Raw genomic sequence first — 23,509 nt, 5'->3', positions numbered from 1 at the left:
TTCCAGCGGAATCCCGGCTCCGGTGCTCGATCTCCAAATAATCATGAAACATGCAAAATAGATGAAATAACATAAGTATTGTGTTCCAATATGAAATATATCAATGAATAACATCAAATTATGATATAAAATAGTGATGCAATTTGGACGTATCAGTAACCGGCATTGCCATCCATGAAACTTAAAACCTTATGACCAGCAGCTGCATTGATCAATGTCTCTACTACCGGCATTGTACACTCATCCTTTGGAGTGGCTCTATTGAGATCCCGAAAATCTATGGTGACGCGCCATCGGCCGTCCTTTTTCTCTACAGGTACGATACTAGAAATCCACTCAGCATACCTGCATGGCCTGATGAACCCGGCGGTCAACATTTTCTCGATCTCTTTCTTGACTTCTTCTAAAATTTCGGCCTTCATTTGTCGTGCTCGCTGCTGGAACGGCCGAAATCCTTTCTTAAGAGGGAGCCGATGCTCAATGATGCTCCTGTCTAACCCGGGCATCTCCGTGTAATCCCAGGCAAAGCAATCTGGGTATTCTTTCAACAAAGCTATCATCAGGCCCCTCAGATGCGGATCTAACTTTTTGTTGATAAATGTTGGTCGTGGCTTATCCACAGGACCAATGTCAATCTCTTCTAGCTCATCAGCCGATGTAAACCCATATCCTAGCTTTCCGTCGCCTGCTAGATCGATACTGAACACAGGCAAAATGCATGGTGAGGATAATTTGGGCCGATTGCTGGAATCGGCCCCCTTTTTGATTGCATTGCTCAATGAAGGTTTACAACTTATTTGTGCTCTACTACGGGAGGGAGTCTCCCTACTACGACTACGTGACATGCTTGAGGTGAGATCATTGCTTTTTATTTTTTGGGGCCGATCGCAGGGATCGGCCTTGCCACGTACGTCCATCGACTTTGCTCTTGCTACTCTGTCGAGCCGGTGGATAAGACCAGCCTCACCCCGTTTTTGTAGCTTCGATGCGCTCACAGCCGTCCAAACCGACTCCCGAGAGCGGCCCTTGGTCTTCAGCGTCCCAAATATTCATGCCGGCTATTGAGATCTCGACCGAGTCATCTCGCATGAACGACCTCCACTTCATCTCCATCCCATCGTATCAGGCATTGGTGCATTGTGGATGGAATGCAGCAGTTGGCGTGAATCCAATCCCTCCCTAGCAGGACAGCGTAGGTGCTTTTGCTGTCAACGATGAAGAAGGATGTAGGGATGGTTTTTCGGCCCACGGTTAGATCCACGTTCAGAACGCCTTGCGTCTCTGATGCTTGGTCGTTGAAGTCGCTTAATGTGACGTTGGTTTTGATCAGATCTGCGTTAGAGCGTCCCAAACGCCGTAGCATGGAGTATGGCATTATATTGACTGCCGCTCCCGTGTCAACCAACATCTTGCCGACAGAGCTGCCCGTTGATATAACCTCTTAGGTACAGGGCCTTCGGATGTTTGTAGCTCTTCTCTCGTGGCTTTTCAAAGATAACCGGCCGTGGGCCGCAGATCAAACGCGTGCTACGGCACTTCTTCGGTTCTCGGAGCACAAAACTCCGAAGGGAGTATGAACACCATATTCGTGCCAGCCGATGCCTTCGCATCGGCTTTTGTCTGTTTGGGGCGCCATTCTTTCTTCTGTGGACGAGTCTCCGCCTCCAAAGCTTGCTGAATATTCACGGCCAGATCGGGCCGCGCTTTCCTCAACGTGTGCAGGTATTGCGCCTCGGCTTCCTCCAAGCTACGTAGCCGCTGAACCCTACGCTTTTGGGAGTGACTGAGTCCATCAGGGCACCACCTTGGCCGGTGGTATCTATCCTCTTGAGATGACTCAGCTCATCTGTTCTGAGATGGGAGAGGCCCTAGACGCTTGAAAACTGAAACCTCACCTGTGTCCTTCTTCTGCTGTCTACACTCCGGGCAGTTGTCGATTGTAGGCAATCGGCTCATTCCTGAATCCCAGCAGTGCTTAAAGAAAGGACAATCCCAGTGTCTATCCATGTCTTCCTGCTCTCGTGACTTCCCCTTAGCGCGGTGCTCATATCCTTCGTCGTCTCTATCATACCGACGATATCTTCCATTGTCTACGTCAGACCGACGATATCTTTCGTCATCTCTGTCATACCGCCGACGTCGGTCGTACTGACGCTCATATTTGTTAAGGAGATGCGCGGAGAGCGGTCGTTGATACCGCACGTCTCTCACTTGTTCCTCGGTGATGTACCGTCTGTCATCATATCGGGGCCGGTCGCGTGGGCTAGCCTCCTCCTTTTCCTTGCCACGGGAGTGACCGCCTTCTTCTTTATCCTTGCCATGGTGGTATACAGGCCCTGCCATGTTAACATCAAACGAGAAATCTAGCTGATGCCTCGTGGAGTGATTGATTTCCACCATGTTGACGCCAGGAAACGGTTGCGTGTCCACTTTCATGGCAAATTGACCAAGGATCAAATGGCCTTGTTCTATCACCGTTTGGATCTGCCGACGCAACTCTTTGCAGTCATTGGTGATATGGGTGAACGAGTGATGCCACTTGCAGTACGGTCTCCCGTTCATTTCTTGTGCCGTAGGGATTTTATGGCCTTCGGGTAACTTCAACTGTTTTTCCTTAAGCAATAAATCGAATATCTGCTCAGCTTTGCTTACATCGAAGTCAAACCCTTTTGCAGGCCCTTGTTGTTTCACCCATTTGCAGGACACGTGAACTGCCCCCCGAGCCCATTCAGCCACGGCTACTTCCTGGTCCTCCGCAGAGTCCCCAACTTCTTCTGTCTCGACCAGGCCTATCGGACGTTTGAACTTATCTTGGTACAATTCTGGGTGGCGCTGCTCATACAATGTTAATTTCTGGACCATGTGCGCCAGTGAATTGTATTCCACTTGGAAATCTAGATCCTTGATCGGCGCTGCGAGGCCCAACACTGCCAGATCGACTGCCTCCTTCTCACTTAAACGAGCCGAATAACATCGGTTCTTGACAGTCCTGAAACGCTGAATATATTCCGACACCGTTTCTCCCCGTCTCTGTCGCACCTGCGCCAGATCGGCAATGCCAGCCTCGGTAGCTTCTGAGTGATATTGAACATGAAACTGCTCTTCCAGTTGCTTCCACGTCCGGACTGAATCTGGTGGCAACGAGGTGTACCACCCAAAAGCTGGTCCTGTGAGAGACTGCGCAAAAAACCTTACACGTAACGGGTCTGATGCTGAAATCATGCCCAACTGTGCTAAATATCGGCTCACGTGCTGAATTGAGCTAGACCCTTCTGATCCATTGAACTTTGAGAACTCAGGGAGCCGATACTTGGGCGGCAGCGGAATCAAATCATATTCGTTGGGGTACGGCTTGGAATAGCCGACTATTCTCCTCTTTGGCAGGATGCCGAACTGGTCTCTCAAGATTGTACTGATTTGTTCCACGGTATGAGCTGCAGGGGCTGAGCTTTCATGACTAGTTCCGGTGGCATATTTAGCTAGCCACGCCTGTTTATCGGCGTCCGCTCCAGAAATCACTCCTGCTGCAATCTGGTTCGTGCGCGCCAAGTTATTGCAGTCCGGCACATATGTGCACACGTATCCATGTGGAATTTTTTAGGTGGCTCATACAGGAATTGGCAATCGCTAGGATCGCCTCCAACCTTGTAGACGACGTACGCCGGTGAACCCTGTGGCTCTGGAGCGGCAAGCGCAAATGGCAGCTGCGGTCTGGTCTGGAACGGTATTTCTCCCTGGTGAGTCCCTAGGGCAGGTCCTGACGGAGAGTACTGATGCTTCATGATTTCCTGCACCACGCGAACCGCAATGCGCTCGAAAGCGTTCAGCAGGCTCTCAGAATGACGGTGTAGAGAATGAGCCACCATGTAATTAACTTCCTGGCGCAGAGCTCTGGTGCGTTCCTCTGAAGGAACAGACAGATCTACTTCATCGAAAACGCCTTCGGGTGAGAACCCTCTCCACCTAATGTCATGTTGACGGGTCCTCTCGAAAGAGCCGATGAGATCAGATTCGAAGACGGCTTTAATCTCATCATATTTCTTCTTGTGCTCCTCAGGCAGATCTTCGTACGTGATTGGTTTATCCGCCATCTCAACTGCAGATGTTGACGCAGTTGCTGTAGAATGTCCCACCGGGCGTGCCAGAATGTGTTGCCTGCCAAAACCCACCGGCGAGCAGCGACGAGCAACACGAAGATCCGGGAGGCTCCCAGGACTGCTGGTGGGCCCTGGTCCCTCGAGCGACGGCCCGCAAAACTCCGGCACACGTCCTGGCTAATGCGAGGGCGTGCCACCTGACCTATACCTGGTCAGGAAGGTGATGGATTGCTTCGATTAGTTTCCTGCATGGTAGACACGTAAACATTAAATCCGAGTCTCGATCGGCTCTCAGGTTACCCTGTGAATCGGCTCAAAGAGCCGATTGATCCATGGTTCGTATTGGATCTGCGATAACATGGGGATCCTGCTTTATCAATACCAAGTTAAATCAACCTACGACAGTCTAGTGTTTTCACCGCATAATCGGAACATCCTACGCGTAGTTGAGCCTGGTAGATACGAAAGATAATAGAAAACTAGTCCTAGAAGAGGCCTAAAAACCAACACAAAGTCGATTCCCGGAACAATCCCTCTAGGATCGGCAAACCATACCTTACGCACTACTGGATCATTCAACCCGTTTGCAAGGCCTAACCATGCGGATATCAAACTAATCCTTCGAGAACAAGGAACATCCATAACAGATCAGATCTACTAAATAAAGACCAAGCAAGATGTTGCCCTTACACCCAAGATAGGTGCAAAGGCAGCTAGATATTTAGGGGCAGCATAACTAAGCAAACATATCATAAAAGTATCGATGTTAGCCCCAAAACACCTATGATAACGGTATTGCTCGCCATCAACAAGGCTTCAGTACGAGCAATACAAACAACGAATAAACTGATACTGCCTAGATCGCAAGATGCGATCTAGGCAGCATGACGCTTACCCGGAAGAAACCCTCGAAACAAGGGGTGGCGATGCGCCTAGATTGTGTTTGTTGTGAACGTGATCGTCCTCCTTTCTCAATAACCCTAGGTACATATTTATAGTCCGTAGACTTTCTATCTTCGGAATAAACCTAGCTGTGTACGACTAAACTCTATCTCTTAATTCTAAACTGAAACGTAATCTACCATAATGTACAGATACACGGGCAATCTAGCCCAAACTCCCGCACGAGGCCGATTCAGAGACACTTTATGTGCATGTCCTCTAAGCCCATCTCAATCACGGCCCATCTCCTGCTTTGGCTAAAATCTGGTGATAACAGCCGCTCTCGTTTTTTGTCAAGCTTAATGGAAGTTAAAGACATTCTCTATAGTTGATGTGAATGAGTAATCGGGAATGGCAAAACTAGGTTGTGGGGGATGTCTGGGTGGGAGACAAACCTCTATGCTTTATTTTTCCTAGATTCATCACATAATTTTTGCGCATAACAAGTGTTTGCTGAAGATCATACTTGGGTTTAGGTGGTCTCTATATGGGAAAACTTTGGTAATGTGAAATAAGCATTTAGATATGTGCAGTCATGTTAGTGTGATTCTGACCTAAATTGTTTCAAAAAAGTTTTTATTTGTGGTATGCTTTCTTGTAATTCCACGGTAGACGAGCTACTCCTAATAATACACACAAACACTTGTTATTGCCACAATAGCTCGACAATCAGTTCCAGCATGATAATTTCCGAAGTATGTTTGTGATTTCTGAGAGATCGATAGTAGCTGATGTTCATGTTACCCATAGTACTAAGTTTTACCCACGCAGCGGCCAGGCGCATGCTCACGGCGAGCTGAGGTTGTGGCAGCAAAAGGCACACGCGCAAATGTTATCGTGATCAGGCATTACTCCAGTTCAGGGGTCGCGACACTAGCCTTGTTGTCGCGCCAACGACAATAGCTCACGATGCATCTTCCGCTGCTCCCGACGTCTCTGATGCCTAATACCCATAGTGGGTTGACTACGGGAGCATAAGTCTCTACATGTTGCTCTACTAGTGAAAGGCTAGATTTTCTGCTCCTTCAAAACAATGTGAGTGCATATATAACAAGGAGAAGGCCATTTTCATCTACCATCGTACACATAGCGTAAAGCAAGATGAATATGCACATATATTCACTTGCAACGTTAGTGAATTTTCTCTTAGATGTTTGGGTATTCCTCTGCATCACAAAAGGCTAAGTAAGATTGATTAGAAACATTGTGAGTGAAATGGAGAAAAAGCTATTAGCTCGTAAGGTTTTTTTTTAATTTCTAGAAAATAGACTCAATATTACTTAGCCTTAATGAAGTTTTTCTAAGTAATGTGCCGAGTTTTATTTTGCCTTTTTTTCATAATTCAAGGAGTTATGAAATGTATGGATATCTAACTAGGTGACTTTTGCAAGAGGAAGAGGGGGTTAGAAAATGTCATCTTCTTAAATTGGTCAAAGGGTACTAATTAAAATTCCTAGAACATGAACTTCTTATGTAAGTTTCTCAAGATATTAGAGAAGATGGTCATAGCTAAATACCTGAGAAATGGTACCTTAACTCAGTGTGCAAACTATGTTGGCCGGTCTCCTTCTTTGTCAAGCTTAATGGAAGTTAAAGATATTTTTAATAGTTGATGTGTAAGTAATTGGGAATGGCAAAACTAGGTAATCGGGAATAGCTAAATACCTGAGTAATGGGGTGGATGTGTAGGTGGGACACGAACCTCTATGCTTTATTTTTCTTAGATTAATAATTAACTTTTAGCATAACATTACCATAGCTAAAGTACTTGGGTTTAGAAGGCTTGTATATGGAGAAACTTTGGCAGTGTGGAATAATCTTTTATATATGTTCAGTCATGTATCGTTGTCCAACGATCCTATCAAAGTGACATGGACTTTAACTGAATCTGGGATTTGTTCACTAAATTCCTTGTACAATTATTTGTACAGATGGATGTTTTTCCTTGAAAATTATTTGGAGAATGAAACTACCTCTCAAAATGGTGAGTTTTCCCTTCAAAGCCTTTGTGTGGCGATGGATGATTTTCCATTTAAAGCCTTCGAATAATTTGGTTAGTAAAGGTTGGAAAGGGGATGAGAATGGTGAATTATGTGGTGGCGAAGAAAGTCTTGATCATTTATTCTTTGTTTGTCCTTCAGCTATAGATATAGTGGGAGTGTGGTTGAGAGCGCATTGGCAAATAGTCGTAATCTGAACGCTTATTTGGATTATTTTATCTATGTTATATTGTTTTTCATGTATTGGATCTCAATTAGAATGTTGTAGAGGTTTTCGTAGCCTTTTTTTTGAGATGGTTGTTTGACAAAATGTGGCAAACTTTGATTTCTCGATGAAATTGGGGACGTGTTGTTCATTTAGTAATAAACGAAAATTGTACACTTACCTGGAGACGCTATAAGGATGAGTTTTGTTACGAGGCCTTCAAGCATGGAGGAGACGAGGACGGGGGTGGTAGCAGCAGACCGGAACCAGTGACGGCAAGAGTAATACGATGATCATACATAGTTAGAAAATGTTGGTCCAGGGTTTAACACGGTAGGACGTTCGAATTTTCGTAAGTTTTACAATTTGTAATGCTTGCCCAAATTAGCATGGCAATTTGTAGTGCAATACTATTTCCTGTCGGTGTGGAATCTCGGCCGCGTTTGAAACTTTGGGAGGCCCGCCCCGATGCCAAAGCTGTTTTCGCTGGTCTACGGCGTGGACTAAAAGGCAAGCAAGTGTCTGTTTCGATTTCAACTCCCTCCTTTGTTTACTTCCCAGCGGCCGCAGCTTCAGACTGCAATGCTGCTTCTGCAGTCCCAAAGCTTCTAGCCATGTGAAGCTTTCCCAGTATCAAGTTTATATGAATCCATGGTGGCAGTCGAGGCAATTAGAGCAAGTACAATAAGGTACAGTCAGCTGGCTATAAGAGATAAAATATTATAAATTTGCTTAGTTGGAGGAGAGAGATTAGGAGAGAGAAGAGGAGTGGGCTCTTATCTTATAGCAATATTCTAAGACGCGTCTCCTGACAGACTATGTGAGACTAAAAGGTGCGCTATGTATTGTAAAAGTACTACACTTTTATAGCTCACTATTGTATATGTTGGCTCTAAGTTAGCTATAGATGACATGGCACTTGGCTTATAGCCAGCAACTGGCTATACTATTGGAATTGCTCTTAGACGAAGCACCTGCCAGTGAATCCACAGTAACAATGTGACAATGTGAACGATAGTGTCAAATCATATCAATTTAAGGTTAAGATAATGCCATGGATCTGGACTGTAGTACCAGTAGTACCAGTATAGTGGACGCTAGCACTGCAGCAGTCCCCCCACTCCGTCGAAACCAGCAAGCAGGATCTCACTGCGAGCTCCAGATCAGATTTTAGTTTATCTTCCTTTTCACCACGAGATCCATCCGGAGACCCAGTGCGCCCCCAGACAAATCTCACTGCACGCAGCCTCCTCTCTCCAATCAGCAATTTCTTGTCCCCAGCCGGTCTCTCTCCTTCCTCCTGCAGTCGCCGGCCGGCCACCCGCTCTCGTTTCCTTGGACTCTCCGTTCCTTCCCCATCATTGCTGCCGTCCTTTTCCCCGTCTCCCTTTGCTGCTCAGCTCAAGAACCCACCACAGCCTCGGAAATCTCCAGCCTTCGCCGCTTCACATTTCGCAGGGCAACACTCGTAGTACAGAACAGAGGCCAGGAGGAAAGGGACCCCCTTTGAAATGGCGGTGTTCTCCTCGTTCTTCTAGGGCTTGGGCCGTTGATTAGAGAGCTTCGGGTTCTTCTCGTGTGTGTTCTGTTCCCTGGATTCGGAAGCAGGAAGCCAGATCCGTCCCTTGCTGCCAGTGTAATGGGTGGTTCCATGAAGCTGGGCTCCAAGCCGGATGCTTTCACCAGGCGAGGCCAGGCATGGTAATGCTCTTCTTCTCCTTCCACTCACCGCTACCATTTTCAGTTCCTGAGATTCCTGGCTGAAATCGGAAGCTTCCTGGCCGGAATTAACTGGGCGTGCTTTGTCCTGTTCCTGCTGCTAGTTTACAAAAGAAATTGATCTGTTTCAAATGGGGGGATTTGGGAGCACAGTAACTCAAGAATCTTTCTTTGTGGTTTTGTTCCTTCTTAGCATGATAAATTTGTGTGTTTTTGTCTAGTCTGCATCCACATTGCTACTCCTTGTTCTCCTGCTAAGCTTGCTCTGCTTGTGGAGGCTCTAGGGTGTTCATTTTCCCCTTTTTTAGTTTCATGTACACGAACAATTTAAAGGTTTTCTGGAGCTGAAATGCCAGATGGTGCAGGTGTTTTGTTCTAGTATTTCAGGGTGGACATTCCATGGTTTGGCCTACAGCAACCGTCTGCTTCTTTTATTGCTTCTCTGTAAAAACAATGCCATTTTTTTTATCGAGCCGCATGCTTGATGAGCACACACAACCAACAAACAATAAAATAAAACAATGCCATTTTGTTTCAGAAGATACTCTGAATGTGAACTGATGTCTTATCAGCTTTCTTTAGCCTCTAGTTGAACATGCAAGCCAAAAGAATGTGATTAGTGTTTTGCTGATGCCCATCTTCTTGTGGGTCTTACAGGTTCTGCACAACTGGACTTCCCAGCGATGTTATTGTTGACGTCGGGGAGATGTCCTTCCACCTCCACAAGGTAATTTACTTTCCACTCTATGACTAATTCACTTCAATTTGTAATGATCAGAAGCCAGATGTTGTTTTTTTCAACAAAAAAAGCAAGATGTTGTAGCTTAGCTCTTACTTGTATTAGACCATTAAGTAGTAGAAGTTCAAACAAAAAACATCATCTTTACCTTGTTAGCTTTTCTTACATTTAACTCTTAATTCTTAGATGGTGAGATGTACTTTTCAGTATAGTCATTACAGTTACACATTAACAAAGGGGCTCTAAAAAAAAGAGCATTTACAAACAAGTTTCTCTCAAATATTCACCTTCCGCATGTGAGGTTGTTATTTACTGGTTGTCCTTTTGTTCTGAATGTTCTTTACCTCCTTGCAGTTTCCTCTGCTTTCAAAGAGTCCCATCCTGGGAAGGTTGATTGAGGAGAACTCAGACCAAGATGAATGTATAATCAAACTATCCGACATCCCAGGGGGTGCAAAATCATTCGAGTTAGTGGCAAGGTTCTGCTATGGTGTCAAGATAGAGCTCTCTCCGGCCAACATTGTCCACCTTCGATGTGCCGCAGAGTATCTTCAGATGACAGAAGAAACAGCCGCAGATAACCTTATCAACCAGGCAGAAACGTTCTTTAACCAAGCTGTCCTCCGCAGCTGGAAAGATTCCCTGGAAGCACTCAAGACATGTGATGTCCTTCTCCCTCACGCCGAGGACCTTCACATCGCGAAGAGATGCGTCGAGTCGTTGGCTGCCAAGGCTAGCATTGATCCGGACCTCTTTGGCTGGCCAGTCTCAGAACACGGTGCGATGCTAAGCCCTGAGGGCAGTGTACTGTGGAATGGTATTAGCACGGGCGCAAAGCTTGGGAACTTCAGCTCAAATTGGTGGTATGATGATGCTTCATCATTGAGCTTCCCTACGTACAAGAGGCTCATTTCCACTATGGAATCAAGAGGCGCCAAGGAGGAGATCATTGCGGGTTCGCTCATGTACTATGCCAAGAAGTGTCTTCCAGGATTGAATAGGCGTCAAAGCAAGGGACTGGTGGCAGTGCCCCTGAATTCTGCTATTACCCTGTCTGAGGAAGAACAAAGGCGTCTGCTCGAGGACATTGACAGGATGCTACCTCTTCAGAGAGGTCTAGTATCCACAAATGTTTTGCTCTGGCTGCTTCGAACTGCCATGATTCTGAAAGTCAGCCGTGCTTGCATCTCCAACTTAGAGAAAAGGGTTGGCATGCAACTAGATAAAGCCACGCTGGAGGATCTACTGCTGCCGAACTTCTCGTACACCATGGACACGCTCTACAATGTTGAATGTGTGCGCAGGATCCTTGATCACTTCTTGGAAATGGACCAGACAACCGGCGGCAGTGGTTCCCCGTGCTTGGATGATGTGATGGCTTCTCCCTCACTGGCGCCGATCACCGCTGTTGCTAAGCTAATCGATGGCTACCTCGCAGAGATTGCACCAGACATGAATCTGAAGCCACCGAAATTCGAATCTCTTGCAGCTGCTTTGCCTGAATATGCTCGGCCTCTAGACGATGGTCTTTACCGTGCCATTGATGTATATTTAAAGGTAAATTCTTGAGCCTCCTTTATCTGTGTTATTTATTTATTTGTTCAAACTGATACTTCTCCATAGTCCAGGTGACACTTGTGTCCATACTTCTCTAACACATTGTCGATCATGTTTTGACACCAAAAATTGAAGCCACGAATGCCATTCTTAGCGGTGTTTAATGTTGTTCCTCAATGCTGACAGGCGCATTCTAGTCTACCAGAGTCTGAGCGCGAGCACCTCTGCCGGCTGATCGACTGCCAGAAGCTCTCCCTAGAGGCATGCACCCACGCGGCGCAGAACGAGCGGCTGCCGCTGCGCGTGGTGGTGCAGGTCCTCTTCTTCGAGCAGCTCCAGCTGCGGACATCCATCGCTGGGTGCCTGATGGTCTCCGACAACCTCGAAGGAGGATCCTCACGTACCCTGCGCGGCAGCGACGCGGTCGCCATGTCGGGTGAAGCCGGTGCCAGCTGGGTCACCACGGCGGCAGTGAGGGAGAACCAGGCGCTCAGGGCCGGCATGGACAGCATGCGCCTGCGTCTGGCGGAGCTCGAGAGGGAGTGCTCCGGCATGCGGCAAGACATCCGGAAGCTCGGAGGCGGGAAGGACGGCGGGTGGGCAGCGCGGGTGCAGCGGGTGTTCAGCCTGAAGATGAAGCTGCAGATGTGCAGCACCGACGAGGGGAGGATCAGCGAGCAGCACCGTAGCGCGGCCGCAAAGCTAGAGAAGCTTCAGGCAAAGGTGTCCAAGCACAAGAAGCACCTCTCCATTAATGCCTGAACTCTGAAGCATTTGTACCTCGGCATGGAAGTCTCTCTCTTATCTTGCCCTTCATGTATCTTCCTGCTGAATATGCACTGGCAGCGTTCTTCAAGTGAAACTGTCACTGATGTTTTGGGTGGTGGTGGTGTATATGGAACCAGCATGTCATGCAACTAAGCAATTGGAGCAGACTGACGTAGGCACCGTGGGGAATTTCGCAGGAAACGGGTCTTTCAGGCGTGATCTGAGGAAGAGGAAAAGAACTTGGTGCATTTTGAAAACATTTTTCGGTTACATGATTTTTACTTGGGGAAAATCTGCCACAGGTATAGGACACCGTTATTTTCTGTTGTTTGTTGGAGCATACTACCCGGAAATTCAATTCGGCTCCCGGGTGCGTATGCTCCCTCTACCAAAAAAAAAACATATTTTGAAATATCAAAAAAATTGGATAAAAAATTCTACATGTACATCTCCATAATGTATGTGCATTCGCTAAGTTTCACGAAAAAACAATATTTTTTGTGGTATAAGTAAAAAGGAAAAAACTTTATCTTGTGAAAAGCATTATTTTTAGCACTAAATTTTGTCTTTTTTACACACGTCACATGATAAGTTGATTTTTTATGAAACAACTTTTTGAGCGCGTAGCACGTGAAGATGTACGTACAAATTTTTTGTTTCAATTTTTTTGAAATATAAAATGTACATAACATGCATTTCAAAATATAGGAAGCATATGCACCCATGTTTCAAAATACCACTCCCCTAATCTTATCTTCTTATCTTTGCTAACGCATTGTCTTTGAAACCGGCTATAGCATGGTAATTGTGACACAAAATCGTAATGGTACCCGACGAAACAAACACACGATTTTTTTGGCCCACATGTCCCATGGTGAGTGGCGTAAATATGAATGTACTGGATCTGCCATGCACATTGTGCCCGTCCGATTTACATTGGTTTCTACTTTAATATTCATGTTCAACCAAATCACTGTGTTTGATTGTGTTTCAGAAATGCAAATCGGATTGATTTGCAAAAAAACACGATGATTTTTTTTGAAAGCCATCATGGCAAAAAACACACGATGATTTAGTAAACGGTACTTTTTTTTTTGCGAAACACAGCACAGACGTAAACGCTCAAATATACGCACATACATTCATCCCTATACGCATGCACAGTCGCACACCCTACCCCTATGAACCTCTGCGTCCAAAAAACTTCATCCGACATTGATGAAGTCACCACAGGCGCATCGCTATCGATGAAAATATCGTCTCCCACTAAAAAATATTCCGCATTTAATGAGACACCAAAGTGTCAAACCTGGTGTTTGAACTCTGGTGGGCTGGGAGTGCCACTACCCTCCTAACCACCCAACCCCAGGTTGGTTCTCGAGTAAACGGTACCTTTGCTGCTCGTGGTGAGTGTTGAGCGCTCTGGCTATCCATTTGGAGACGGGGCGCTCTCGTCTCTCCAAAATCCCCCCACCTCCTCTCTCTAGGGCAAAATCAGCGTAACGGATTTGGAGAGTGTCCGTGCGAGCGAGGATAGGGCGGAGGGATACCCACGCGCGAGCGAAGGTGGGGTGCTCGGAGATCTAGTTCGTCCTTCGAGTTTTGTTGTATTTGTCCATGGCTGCCGGCGAGCAGGAGGCACGCCGGCCAGGTCCGTCGCCGCCCCACGGTCTGCAGTCTCGCCCTCAACCTCTTGGCGTTGAGTGTGTATGTTGCTCGACACGTCAAAGGTTGCTTTGGCATCTCGATCTACTCTATGCGTGATTGAGTGAGTGATGATGCCGATTTTGTTGGTGACACCCGAATAAAGCGGCGGAGCAAATTATTGAGCCGATTCAGTTCCGGCCGGTGACCCGCACCTGCCCCTCACATCGCCATTCCTGCCACACCACTCCTCTTTGTCGCAGGGCCGGTCCATGGATTTCGAAGGTCCTAGGGAAAAACGATATCAAAAGCCCCTCGTTCATAGTAGCGAAGTTTTCGTAGAGCAGAGGGCCATTGCCCCCTACTCTAGATTTTTTAAAAACATTTATTTATGCAAAATTTGTATATTTTTACTATTAACGTGAAAGCTGCGTATACCTAGTGTCACACATCTGAGAAATTACAAATTAAATGCCGACCACGCATTTTCTCCCTAAAAGACTCCCCCATCTCAACAAACAAATGACTAAAAATGTGCCCGCACTAACAGATTATTGTGTGGATTCCTCCTCAAAAATCGCCAGCAATTAACGAATTAATCTTGAGCAGCCGCTCCGTGGATTTCTTGCTACGGCATGAATTCTTCTTCTTCCCCAACTCTACTTCTGTTAGATTATTAGGCAAATTTCGTGTGAGATTAATTACCGAAAATAACATGACTGATGCATAAGCATACTTAACCACACATATCAGACTAAGCACATGCATCAGATCTGAACATGGAACAAGTAGCAGTGCAAGGTAGGAGAGGAAAAACACGTACATCGCGACCGGGAAGGTCGCACCAGCAGCAGCAGCACCACCACCATGGAAATTGTTGATGTCGCCCATGGTATAGTCAGATCTGTCGATGGAGCAGTCGAACCGGCGAAGAAGAGCACGAACAGCAGCGAGCAGTTGATGACCCACAAGTATAGGGGGTGTATCGTAGTACTTTGGATAAATAAGAGTGTCGAACCCAACGAGGAGCAGAAGGTGTTGACAAGCAGTTTCGATGAAGGATTCACTGTAAATGCTCACAGACAAGTATTCAGGGGATTTTGATATAGCAGATGAATAAAGTACAAGTAAATAAAATGCGAGAGTAATAATTGCAGCGAGTGGCCCAATCCTTTTTAGCACAAAGGACAAGCCGGTTTGTTTACTTATAATGACCAAACGTTCTTGAGAACACATGGGAATTTAGTCTAGTGCTTTCGCTTCATATAGCTGATTAATCTTCATTATTTTGATAAGTGTTGTGTGGGTGAACCTATGCTAATGTACCGCCCTTCCTAGGACTAATACATACTTGTGATTATACCCCTTGCAAGCATCCGCAACTACAAGAAAGTAATTAAGATAAATCTAACCACAGACCTTAAACTCGAGATCCCGCTATCCCTCCTGCACCGATATACCAACGGGGGTTTAGGTTTCGTCACTCCGGCAACCCCGCAATTGGCAAACGAATACAAGATGCATTCCCCTAGGCCCATAAATGGTGAAGTGTCATGTAGTCGACGTTCACACGACACCACTAGAAGAATAACACCACAACTTAAATATCACAACATTGAATACTAACCAACATAATTCACTACTAACATTTAGACTTCACCCATGTCCTCAAGAACTAAACGAACTACTCACGAGACATCATATGGAACATGATCGAGGTGATATGATGATGAATAACAATCTGAACATAAACCTTGGTTCAATAGTTTCACTCAATAGCATCAATAACAAATAGAAATCAACACCGGGAGAGTTTCCCCTATCAAACAATCAAGATCAAACCCAAACCGTTACAGCGGTGGCGAGGTGCAGCGGTGGATATGGCGGTGATGATGATGATGATGATGGTGATGATGATGGAGATGATGTCTAGCTCGATGACGGTGACGATGGCATCGATTTCCCCCTCCGGGAGGGAATTTCTCCGGCAGATTTCAGCCTGCCGGAGAGCTCTTTTCTCTCTGGTGTTCTCCGCCCCGCGAGGCGGCCGTGACTCTTCACGACTATCCTCCGGGCTTAGGTTTTCGGGACGAAGACGTACGCGAAGAAAAGGAGGCGAGAGGGGGCTGTGGGCCCCCTCCTCACGGGCGACGCGGCCGGGCCTTGGGCCACGCCGGCCTATGAGGTGGGCCCACATCGGGTCCCCTCGGCTCCCCTTCCGGCTCCCTTCGTCTTCCGGAAAAATAGGATTTTTCATATAATTTCCGTCAACCTGTTGATCTTCCGAAATATTGCATTCCGACGGTGCTTTTTCCAGCAGAATCCCGGCTCCGGTGCGCGATCCTCAAATAATCATGAAACATGCAAAATAGATGAAATAACATAAGTATCATCTCCAAATATGAAATATATCAATGAATAACGAGCAAATTATGATATAAAATAGTGATGCAAAATGGACGTATCAACTCCCCCAAGCTTAGACTTCGCTTGTCCCCAAGCGAAACTGAACTCGGTAAACAAGACCACATGTTTATGGAGTGAAGAGTCGATAAATAAAATACGGACAAGAAGCATCATATTCATTCACACAAGACATTCTAGTGAACAACTTCCTCATATAATTCAACTTGAAACAAGTAGAAGGTAATTACAAATAAAGGTGCATACTCATCTATTGAGCAGCGCTCTCATATTAAAACTTATGGTAGACTTGCATACTCAATCATAGTAATCTCCTCATAATCATTGATAACTTTCAAAGCTATATTCATTCAGATAAAACTTGTACTAAACAAGGAAGAGTAAAAGGCATGATGAAATAGATCACAATATAAATGGTTTGATCACAACAACTCAAATGCTTGCTTGAGATGGAGGGAAATAGGTTTATCGACTCAACATAAAGTAAAAGACGAGGCCCTTCGCGAGAGGAAGCGAGGATTAAATCATGTGCTAGAGCTTTTTAAGTTTTGAAATCATATAGAGAGCATAAAAGTAAAGTTTTGAGAGGTGTTTGTTGTTGTCAACGAATGGTAGCGGGTACTCTAACCCCCTTGCCAAACAGACCTCCAAAGAGCGGCTCCCATGAAGGACGTCATCTCTACCAGCAAGGTAGATCATCCCTCTTCTCTTTTGTTTACACATGTACTTTAGTTTATTTAAGGATGACACTCCCCCAACCTTTGCTTACACAAGCCATGGCTAACCGAATCCTCGGGTGTCTTCCAACAATCTCATACCATGGAGAAGTGTCTATTGCAAAATTAAGTTGCTTACTCGATGAATCGGGGCAAAACATGTGAAGAGAATTATTAATGAAAGTTGATTAATTGGGGCTGGGAACCCCGTTGCCGGCTCTTTTTGCAAAATTATAGGATAAGTGGATGAAGCCACTAGTCCATTAGTGGAAGCTGCCCAACAAGATTGAAAGATAAAACACCACATACTTCCTCATGAGCTATAAAACATTAACACAAATAAGAAGTAATAAATTTTGAATTATTTAAAGGTAGCACATGAAGTATTTGCTTGGAGTGGTAGGGAAATACCACGCAATAGGTAGTTATGGTGGACACTGATGACATAAGTTTGGTTTAAGGGTATGGATGCACGAGAAGTATTCCCTCTCAGTACAGGTCTTTGGCTAGCAAGGTTAATTAGCAAGCATAAGAATTGAGGGAAACAAACAAATATACATGTGATAGACATAATCATGCATCTTACTTGTAAGCACAAACAATTTTAACTTCAGAATACTAAGCTAGGAACTAACAAAAAAAAAACATATCTACATGTATTTCCTCTTCTCTACTTAAAACTCAAAGTGTTGTTGCTATTGACCAATGCTAAGTTTGCTAAAACCAAATAGATTTACTCAATGCTCCCAAAGTGATACCAATACTAACAACAAGATCAATCATATAATAGAGATTGCAAACTAAAAATAAGATGTGCAATATGTAAATGATAAGACTTCTCATTAATATTCCATAACGATAACTCACACCAAGGGATACATAGATAACCAACTAAAGAGAGATACTTCCATACCGCAACACATCTTATATGATAACTTCCCTACTCATGATATGACACTACTTGAAAGTAAAAAGGTAAAAGATGGTGATGATGTGATACCGCGGCACTCCCCCAAGCTTGGAACAAACCAGGGGGATGCCAATACCGATGATGAATTACTCCTCCGGCGGTGATGAATTCTTCCCATCATCAGACTTCCAAGGAAGAGGCTCTCCATCAACAAACAACATCTTGGTGTCAGGGATCCTGAAACTAGTAGCATAGCTTATGTGTTTAAACCTGTTTTCATACTCACAGTTTTGATTCTGAACATCATAGAGCTGAGCTTGGAGTTTGTTGGTGGTGTCGTGAAGTGAGAGGATGTCGTTCCACAGCTTTGCAGTCTCCTTCTCGTGTTCATCAATGAGTTCAGACACGATCTTATGGAAGATGTCCACTTCACGCTCAGCCATCTTCTTGTAGTTAAAGACCTCTTGTTCTAGCTTCTCCATCCTGTCTTCCAAGCTTCCTTCTCCCTTAGGACCCCGGACATCTTCAATCTGCAACTCCCCATTGACGAGCAACAATTCCTTGGGGTGCATCTTCAACTCGCTCATGTACGGGTTGACGACGTCTTCAAGGAAGCTGTCCTTCTCCGTTCCCGACGAAGACATGGTGGCTCTAGATCCAATGTAGATCCTCGCAGAAACAGATCGAAACAAAACACGTCGAGAAAACGATATACGGACCTCCAGGGGTCCGGGGGATTATATAGAAAAAAATTCTCGATAAACGGAAAGTACCAGGTCGAACCAGAGTCGGAAAGGGGCGACGAGGCGGCCTCCTCACAGGGCGGCGCGGCCAGGCTGGGGCCCGCGCCGGCCTGTGGGGGCACGCCCTCGTGCGTCTCCTCCACTCCGTTTCGATCTCGTAATTTTTCATATTTTCCAAAAGTTGCAAAAACATTGTTCGGAAAGTTAAACGCGGACTTTTTCTTACCGGAATCGTTACCTATTCAAAGTCGGACTTTGCGGAGATCGTCAACTTGGCCTTTGATGAAAGCTTCCGGAGTTACCACTTGGATAACATCAACATCTTCATTATAAGAATCACCCGAGATATAATGCTTGAGTCTTTGTCCATTCACCACTTGTGTGGCATTACCTTGCAAAGAGCTAATTTTAATTGCTCCTGATCGATACACCTCATCAATGACATATGGTCCTTCCCATTTTGAGAGTAATTTCCCTGCAAAAATCCGAGACGAGACCGATACAATAGGACTTTATCTCCAACATTAAATTCTCTTTTGATAATTATTCTATCATGCCATTTCTTAACTTTCTCTTTAAAGAGTTTAGCATTTTCATATGCTTCACTTCTCCATTCATCTAGAGAACTCAATTGTAGCAATCTTTTCTTACCTAGGCAAGTTTAGGATCTTTATTTAGTTCTCTCACATCCCAGTAAGCTTTGTGCTCTAGTTCTAAAGGTAAATGGCAAGCTTTCCCATAAACCATTTTATACGGTGACATACCCATGGGATTTTTATAAGCAGTTCTATAAGCCCATAGTGCTTCCTTCAATTTAATAGCCCAGTTCTTTCTAGATTTATTAACGAGTCTTCCGCAAGATAGATTTAATCTCTCTATTTGATAATTCTACTTGCCCACTAGTTTGAGGATGATAAGCAGAAGCAATTCTATGATTAATACCATATTTAGCAAGAGTTTTCCTAAAACCACCATGAATAAAATGAGAACCTCCATCAGTCATAATATATCTAGGAACTCCAAATCTAGGAAAAATAATATCTAAAAGCATTCTTAAAGAGGTCTCACCATCAGCACTTTTTGTAGGTATGACTTCCACCCATTTAGTAACATAATCAACAGCAACAAGTATATGAGTGTTACCTTCTGAAGAAGGGAAAGGACCCATGAAGTCAAATCCCCAACAATCGAACGGTTCAATAACAAGAGTATAATTCATAGGCATTTCATTGCGTCTGGAGATATTACCAACCCTTTGACATTCATTACAAGATAAAATAAACTTCCTTGCATCTTTGAAGAGAGTTGGCCAATAAAAACCTGATTGTAGAACCTTTTGCGCGGTCCTATCTCCGGCGTGATGTCCTCCATAAACACTACCATGACATTTACTCAATATCTCCTGTTGTTCATATTCAGGAACACATCTTCGCAGAATACCATCCACTCCTTCTTTATATAAGTGTGGGTCATCCCAAAAATAATTCCTCAAGTCATAAAAGAATTTCCTCCTTTGCTGAGCTGAAAAGGTTGGAGGCAAGTACTTGGATACAATAAAGTTAGCATAATCAGCGTACCAAGGACTATCTCGCGAGCTCACCTTTATTACAGCCAATTGCTCATTTGGAAAACTATCATTAACGAGAACGGGATCATAAGCAATATTTTCCAATCTAGACAAATTATCGAGCAACAGGATTATCAGCACCTTTCCTATCTATAATATGCAGATCAAATTCTTGCAAAAGAAGAACCCATCTAATAAGCCTCGACTTAGCATCTTTCTTTGTCATAAGGTATCTAATTGCGAGCATGATCAGTATGAATTGTAACTTTTGAATCAACAATATAGGATCTAAACTTATCACAAGCAAAGACTACAACTAATAATTCTTTTTCAGTTGTAGCATAATTTCTTTGAGCAGCATCAAGAGTTTTGCTAGCATAATGAATAACATTCAATTTCTTATCTACTCGCTGTCCAAGAACAGCGCCTACAGCAAAATCACTAGCATCACACATAATTTCAAAAGGCAAATTCCAATCGGGAGGTTCAACTACGGGAGCGAGTTGTTAAGGCTTTCTTTAGAGTTTCAAAAGCTTCCTTACAATCATCATCAAAAACAAAAGGTACATCTTTTTGAATAAGATTAGTAAGAGGCTTTGAAATCTTGGAGAAATCTTTAATAAATCTCCTATAAAACCCAAGCATGACCAAGAACACTACGAATACCTTTAACATCCCTTGGATAGGGCATCTTCTCAATTGCTTCAACTTTAGCTCTATCAACTTCAATACCTCTCTCGAAATTTTATGTCCCAATACAATTCCTTCATTAATCATAAAGTGGCATTTCTCCCAATTAAGAACAAGGTTAGTTTCTTCACATCTCCGCAATACTTTATCAAGGTTTCGCAAGCAATTATCAAAAGAATTCCCATAGACGAGAAAAATCATCCATGAATACCTCTACAATACTCTCACAAAAGCCATGAAAAATAGCAGACATGCATCTTTGAAAAGTAGCGAGGAGCATTACATAAACCAAAAGGCATACGCCTATAAGCATAAGTTCCATAGGGACAAGTGAAAGTGGTTTTCTCTTGATCTTTAGTTTTAACAACAATTTGTGAAAACCCGAATAACCATCAAGAAAGCAAAAATGAGTATTTTTAGACAACCTTTCTAACATTTGATCAATAAAGGGTAAAGGGTAATGATCTTTCTTAGTAACCTTATTAACTTTTCGATAATCAATGCACATTCTATACCCTACAACTACTCTTTGAGGGATGAGCTCATCATTATCATTAGGCACAACAGTCATTCCTCCTTTCTTAGGAACACAGTGCACAGGACTAACCCATCTACTATCAGCAATAGGGTATATAATACCAGCTTCAAGAAGTTTTAATACCTCATTCCTTACCACATCCTTCATCTTCGGGATTAGATGACGTTGATGTTCAACAACAGGCCTTGCATCATCTTCCATATTGATAGCATGTTGGCAAATAGAGGGAGAAATCCCCTTCAAGTCATCAAGAGTATAGCCAATAGCTCCTCGGTGTTTCTTCAATACTTCCAATAACCTTTCTTCCTCAATATCTGAAAACTTAGAACTAATAATAACAGGATATATTTTCTTATCATCAATATGAGCATACTTAAGATTATCCGGCAATGGTTTTAAATCAAAAACAGGATCTTCCTTTGGTGGTGGTGTTGTACCTAGATCTTCAACTGGCAAGTCATGTTTAAGGATAGGTTGACGAAGGAAAATTTCATCAAGCTCATTTCTTTCTTCCCTAAAGACTTCACTCTCACTATTCTCCAAATGTTGCTGCAATGGATTATTAGGAGCAAGAGCAATAGACGCACACTGTTCAACTCTAAAATCATTATTAGGCAAATCAGCTTTATAAGGAGTTTTGGCAAATTTAGAGAAATTAAACTCATAAGACTCTCCAGCAAATTTAGTCACAATCTTTTCCTTCTTGCAATCTATAACAGCTCCACAAGTATTTAGGAAAGGTCTACCAAAAATAATAGGACAATACTTACTAGCAGCAGAACCAAGTACCAAAAAGTCAGCAGGATATTTAATCTTACCGCATAGAACTTCCACATCTCGAACAATACCAATAGGAGAGATAGTTTCTCTATTAGCTAGCCGAATAACCACATCAATATCTTCAAGTTCACAAGAACCAATTTCATGCATGATCTCCGTATAAAGCTCATAAGGAATGGCGCTAATACTTGCACCAATGTCACATAAACCATAATAACAATGATCACCAATTCTAACAGAGAGCATAGGAACACTGGCTTTCCTAGACTTATTAGGATGCGAAACAATATTAGAAGCATCTTCACAGAAAATAATATGACCATCTTCTACATTCTCAGCCACAAGATCTTTAACTATTGCAACAGCAGGTTCAACCTTAATTTGTTCTTCAGGTTCTACAGGTTTCTTTGCACTTTTATTAACCGCACTAGATATAACAGAGTACTCCTTCATTTTAGTAGGGAAAGGAGTTTTTTCAATATAAGCTTCAGGAATATTATGATCAACAGTTTCAATTATAGCACATTTATTTATAGCTGGATCAATTTTATCTTTATATGGTTCATGATACTTATCAAAATTCTTCCTAGGCAATTCAAAGTGAGATGCAAAAGCTTTATAAAGATTTACAACGACTTGAGAATCAAGACCATAAGTAGCACTAATATTACGAAATTTATCAGTATCCATAAAAACTTCAATGCATTTATAATCAAAGTTTATACTTGACTCTCTATCTTTGTCGTTCTCCCATCCTTCGGTATTCTCCTGGATCCGATCAAGAAGGTCCCTTTTAAACTCTTCTTTGTTGCGTGTAAATGATCCAGAACAAGAAGTATCCAGCAAAGTCTTATCTTGAAAAGACAATCTTGCATAGAAATTATCAATAATAATATTACCAGGAAGCTCATGAATGGGGCATTTGCCCCAAGCTTGGGCAATACTCTCTCCATCATGAGGCCAGAAATTATATATGCGATTCCGATCTTTGTGAATTTCACTTGGAGGATAGAATTTGGAATAAAATAAAGGCACAATGTCCTCTCGATGTCTACGGGAGCTTCTATTCTTGTAGACAGTGTTGGGCCTCCAAGAGCGAGAGGTTTGTAGAACGGCAAGCAAGTTTCCCTTAAGTGGATTACCCAAGGTTTATCGATCTCGGGGAGGAAGAGGTCAAAGATATCCCTCTCATGCAACCCCGCAACCACAAAGCAAGAAGTCTCTTGTGTCCCCAACACACCTAATAGGTGCACTAGTTCGGCGAAGAGATAGTGAAATACGAAGTGGTATGAATAAGTAGTAGCAACGGCACCGGAACGAGTGCTTTGCCCGGGACGATGAAACAAGCGGTAGTAACGCGGCGAGTAGTAACGCGAGTAAAACAAGTAAACAAGCAGCGATAGCGATATTTAGGAACAAGGCCTAGGGATTAGACTTTCACTAGTGGACACTCTCAACATTGATCACATA

The 23,509-nt window shown here is 43.8% G+C and overlaps 1 protein-coding gene across 1 annotated transcript; it reads left to right on the top strand.

Moving 5' to 3' along the window:
• The first annotated feature begins 8,895 nt into the window (after positions 1–8,895).
• On the top strand, positions 8,896–12,021 carry LOC124651158 (BTB/POZ domain-containing protein At1g30440-like). The gene is made up of 4 exons (XM_047190293.1): positions 8,896–8,945; positions 9,621–9,690; positions 10,057–11,259; positions 11,446–12,021. Exons 1-4 carry the CDS (start codon positions 8,896–8,898, stop codon positions 12,019–12,021), a joined length of 1,899 nt encoding a protein of 632 aa, XP_047046249.1.
• The last annotated feature ends 11,488 nt before the right edge of the window (positions 12,022–23,509 follow it).

Source organism: Lolium rigidum, chromosome 5 (assembly GCF_022539505.1).
Source record: "Lolium rigidum isolate FL_2022 chromosome 5, APGP_CSIRO_Lrig_0.1, whole genome shotgun sequence".
In the NCBI taxonomy this organism is placed as follows: domain Eukaryota; kingdom Viridiplantae; phylum Streptophyta; class Magnoliopsida; order Poales; family Poaceae; genus Lolium; species Lolium rigidum.
Note: the sequence above shows the minus strand (reverse complement) of the source record. Positions and strands in the feature narration are given on the sequence as shown.

Excerpts from the sequence above, each read along its gene's own strand:
- LOC124651158 (XM_047190293.1), top strand. The coding sequence starts at position 8,896 with ATGAAGCTGGGCTCCAAGCCGGATGCTTTCACCAGGCGAGGCCAGGCA. Across the intron at positions 9,691-10,056 it reads TGTCCTTCCACCTCCACAAG|TTTCCTCTGCTTTCAAAGAG; the intron begins GTAATTTACTTT and ends ACCTCCTTGCAG. Across the intron at positions 11,260-11,445 it reads CCATTGATGTATATTTAAAG|GCGCATTCTAGTCTACCAGA; the intron begins GTAAATTCTTGA and ends CAATGCTGACAG.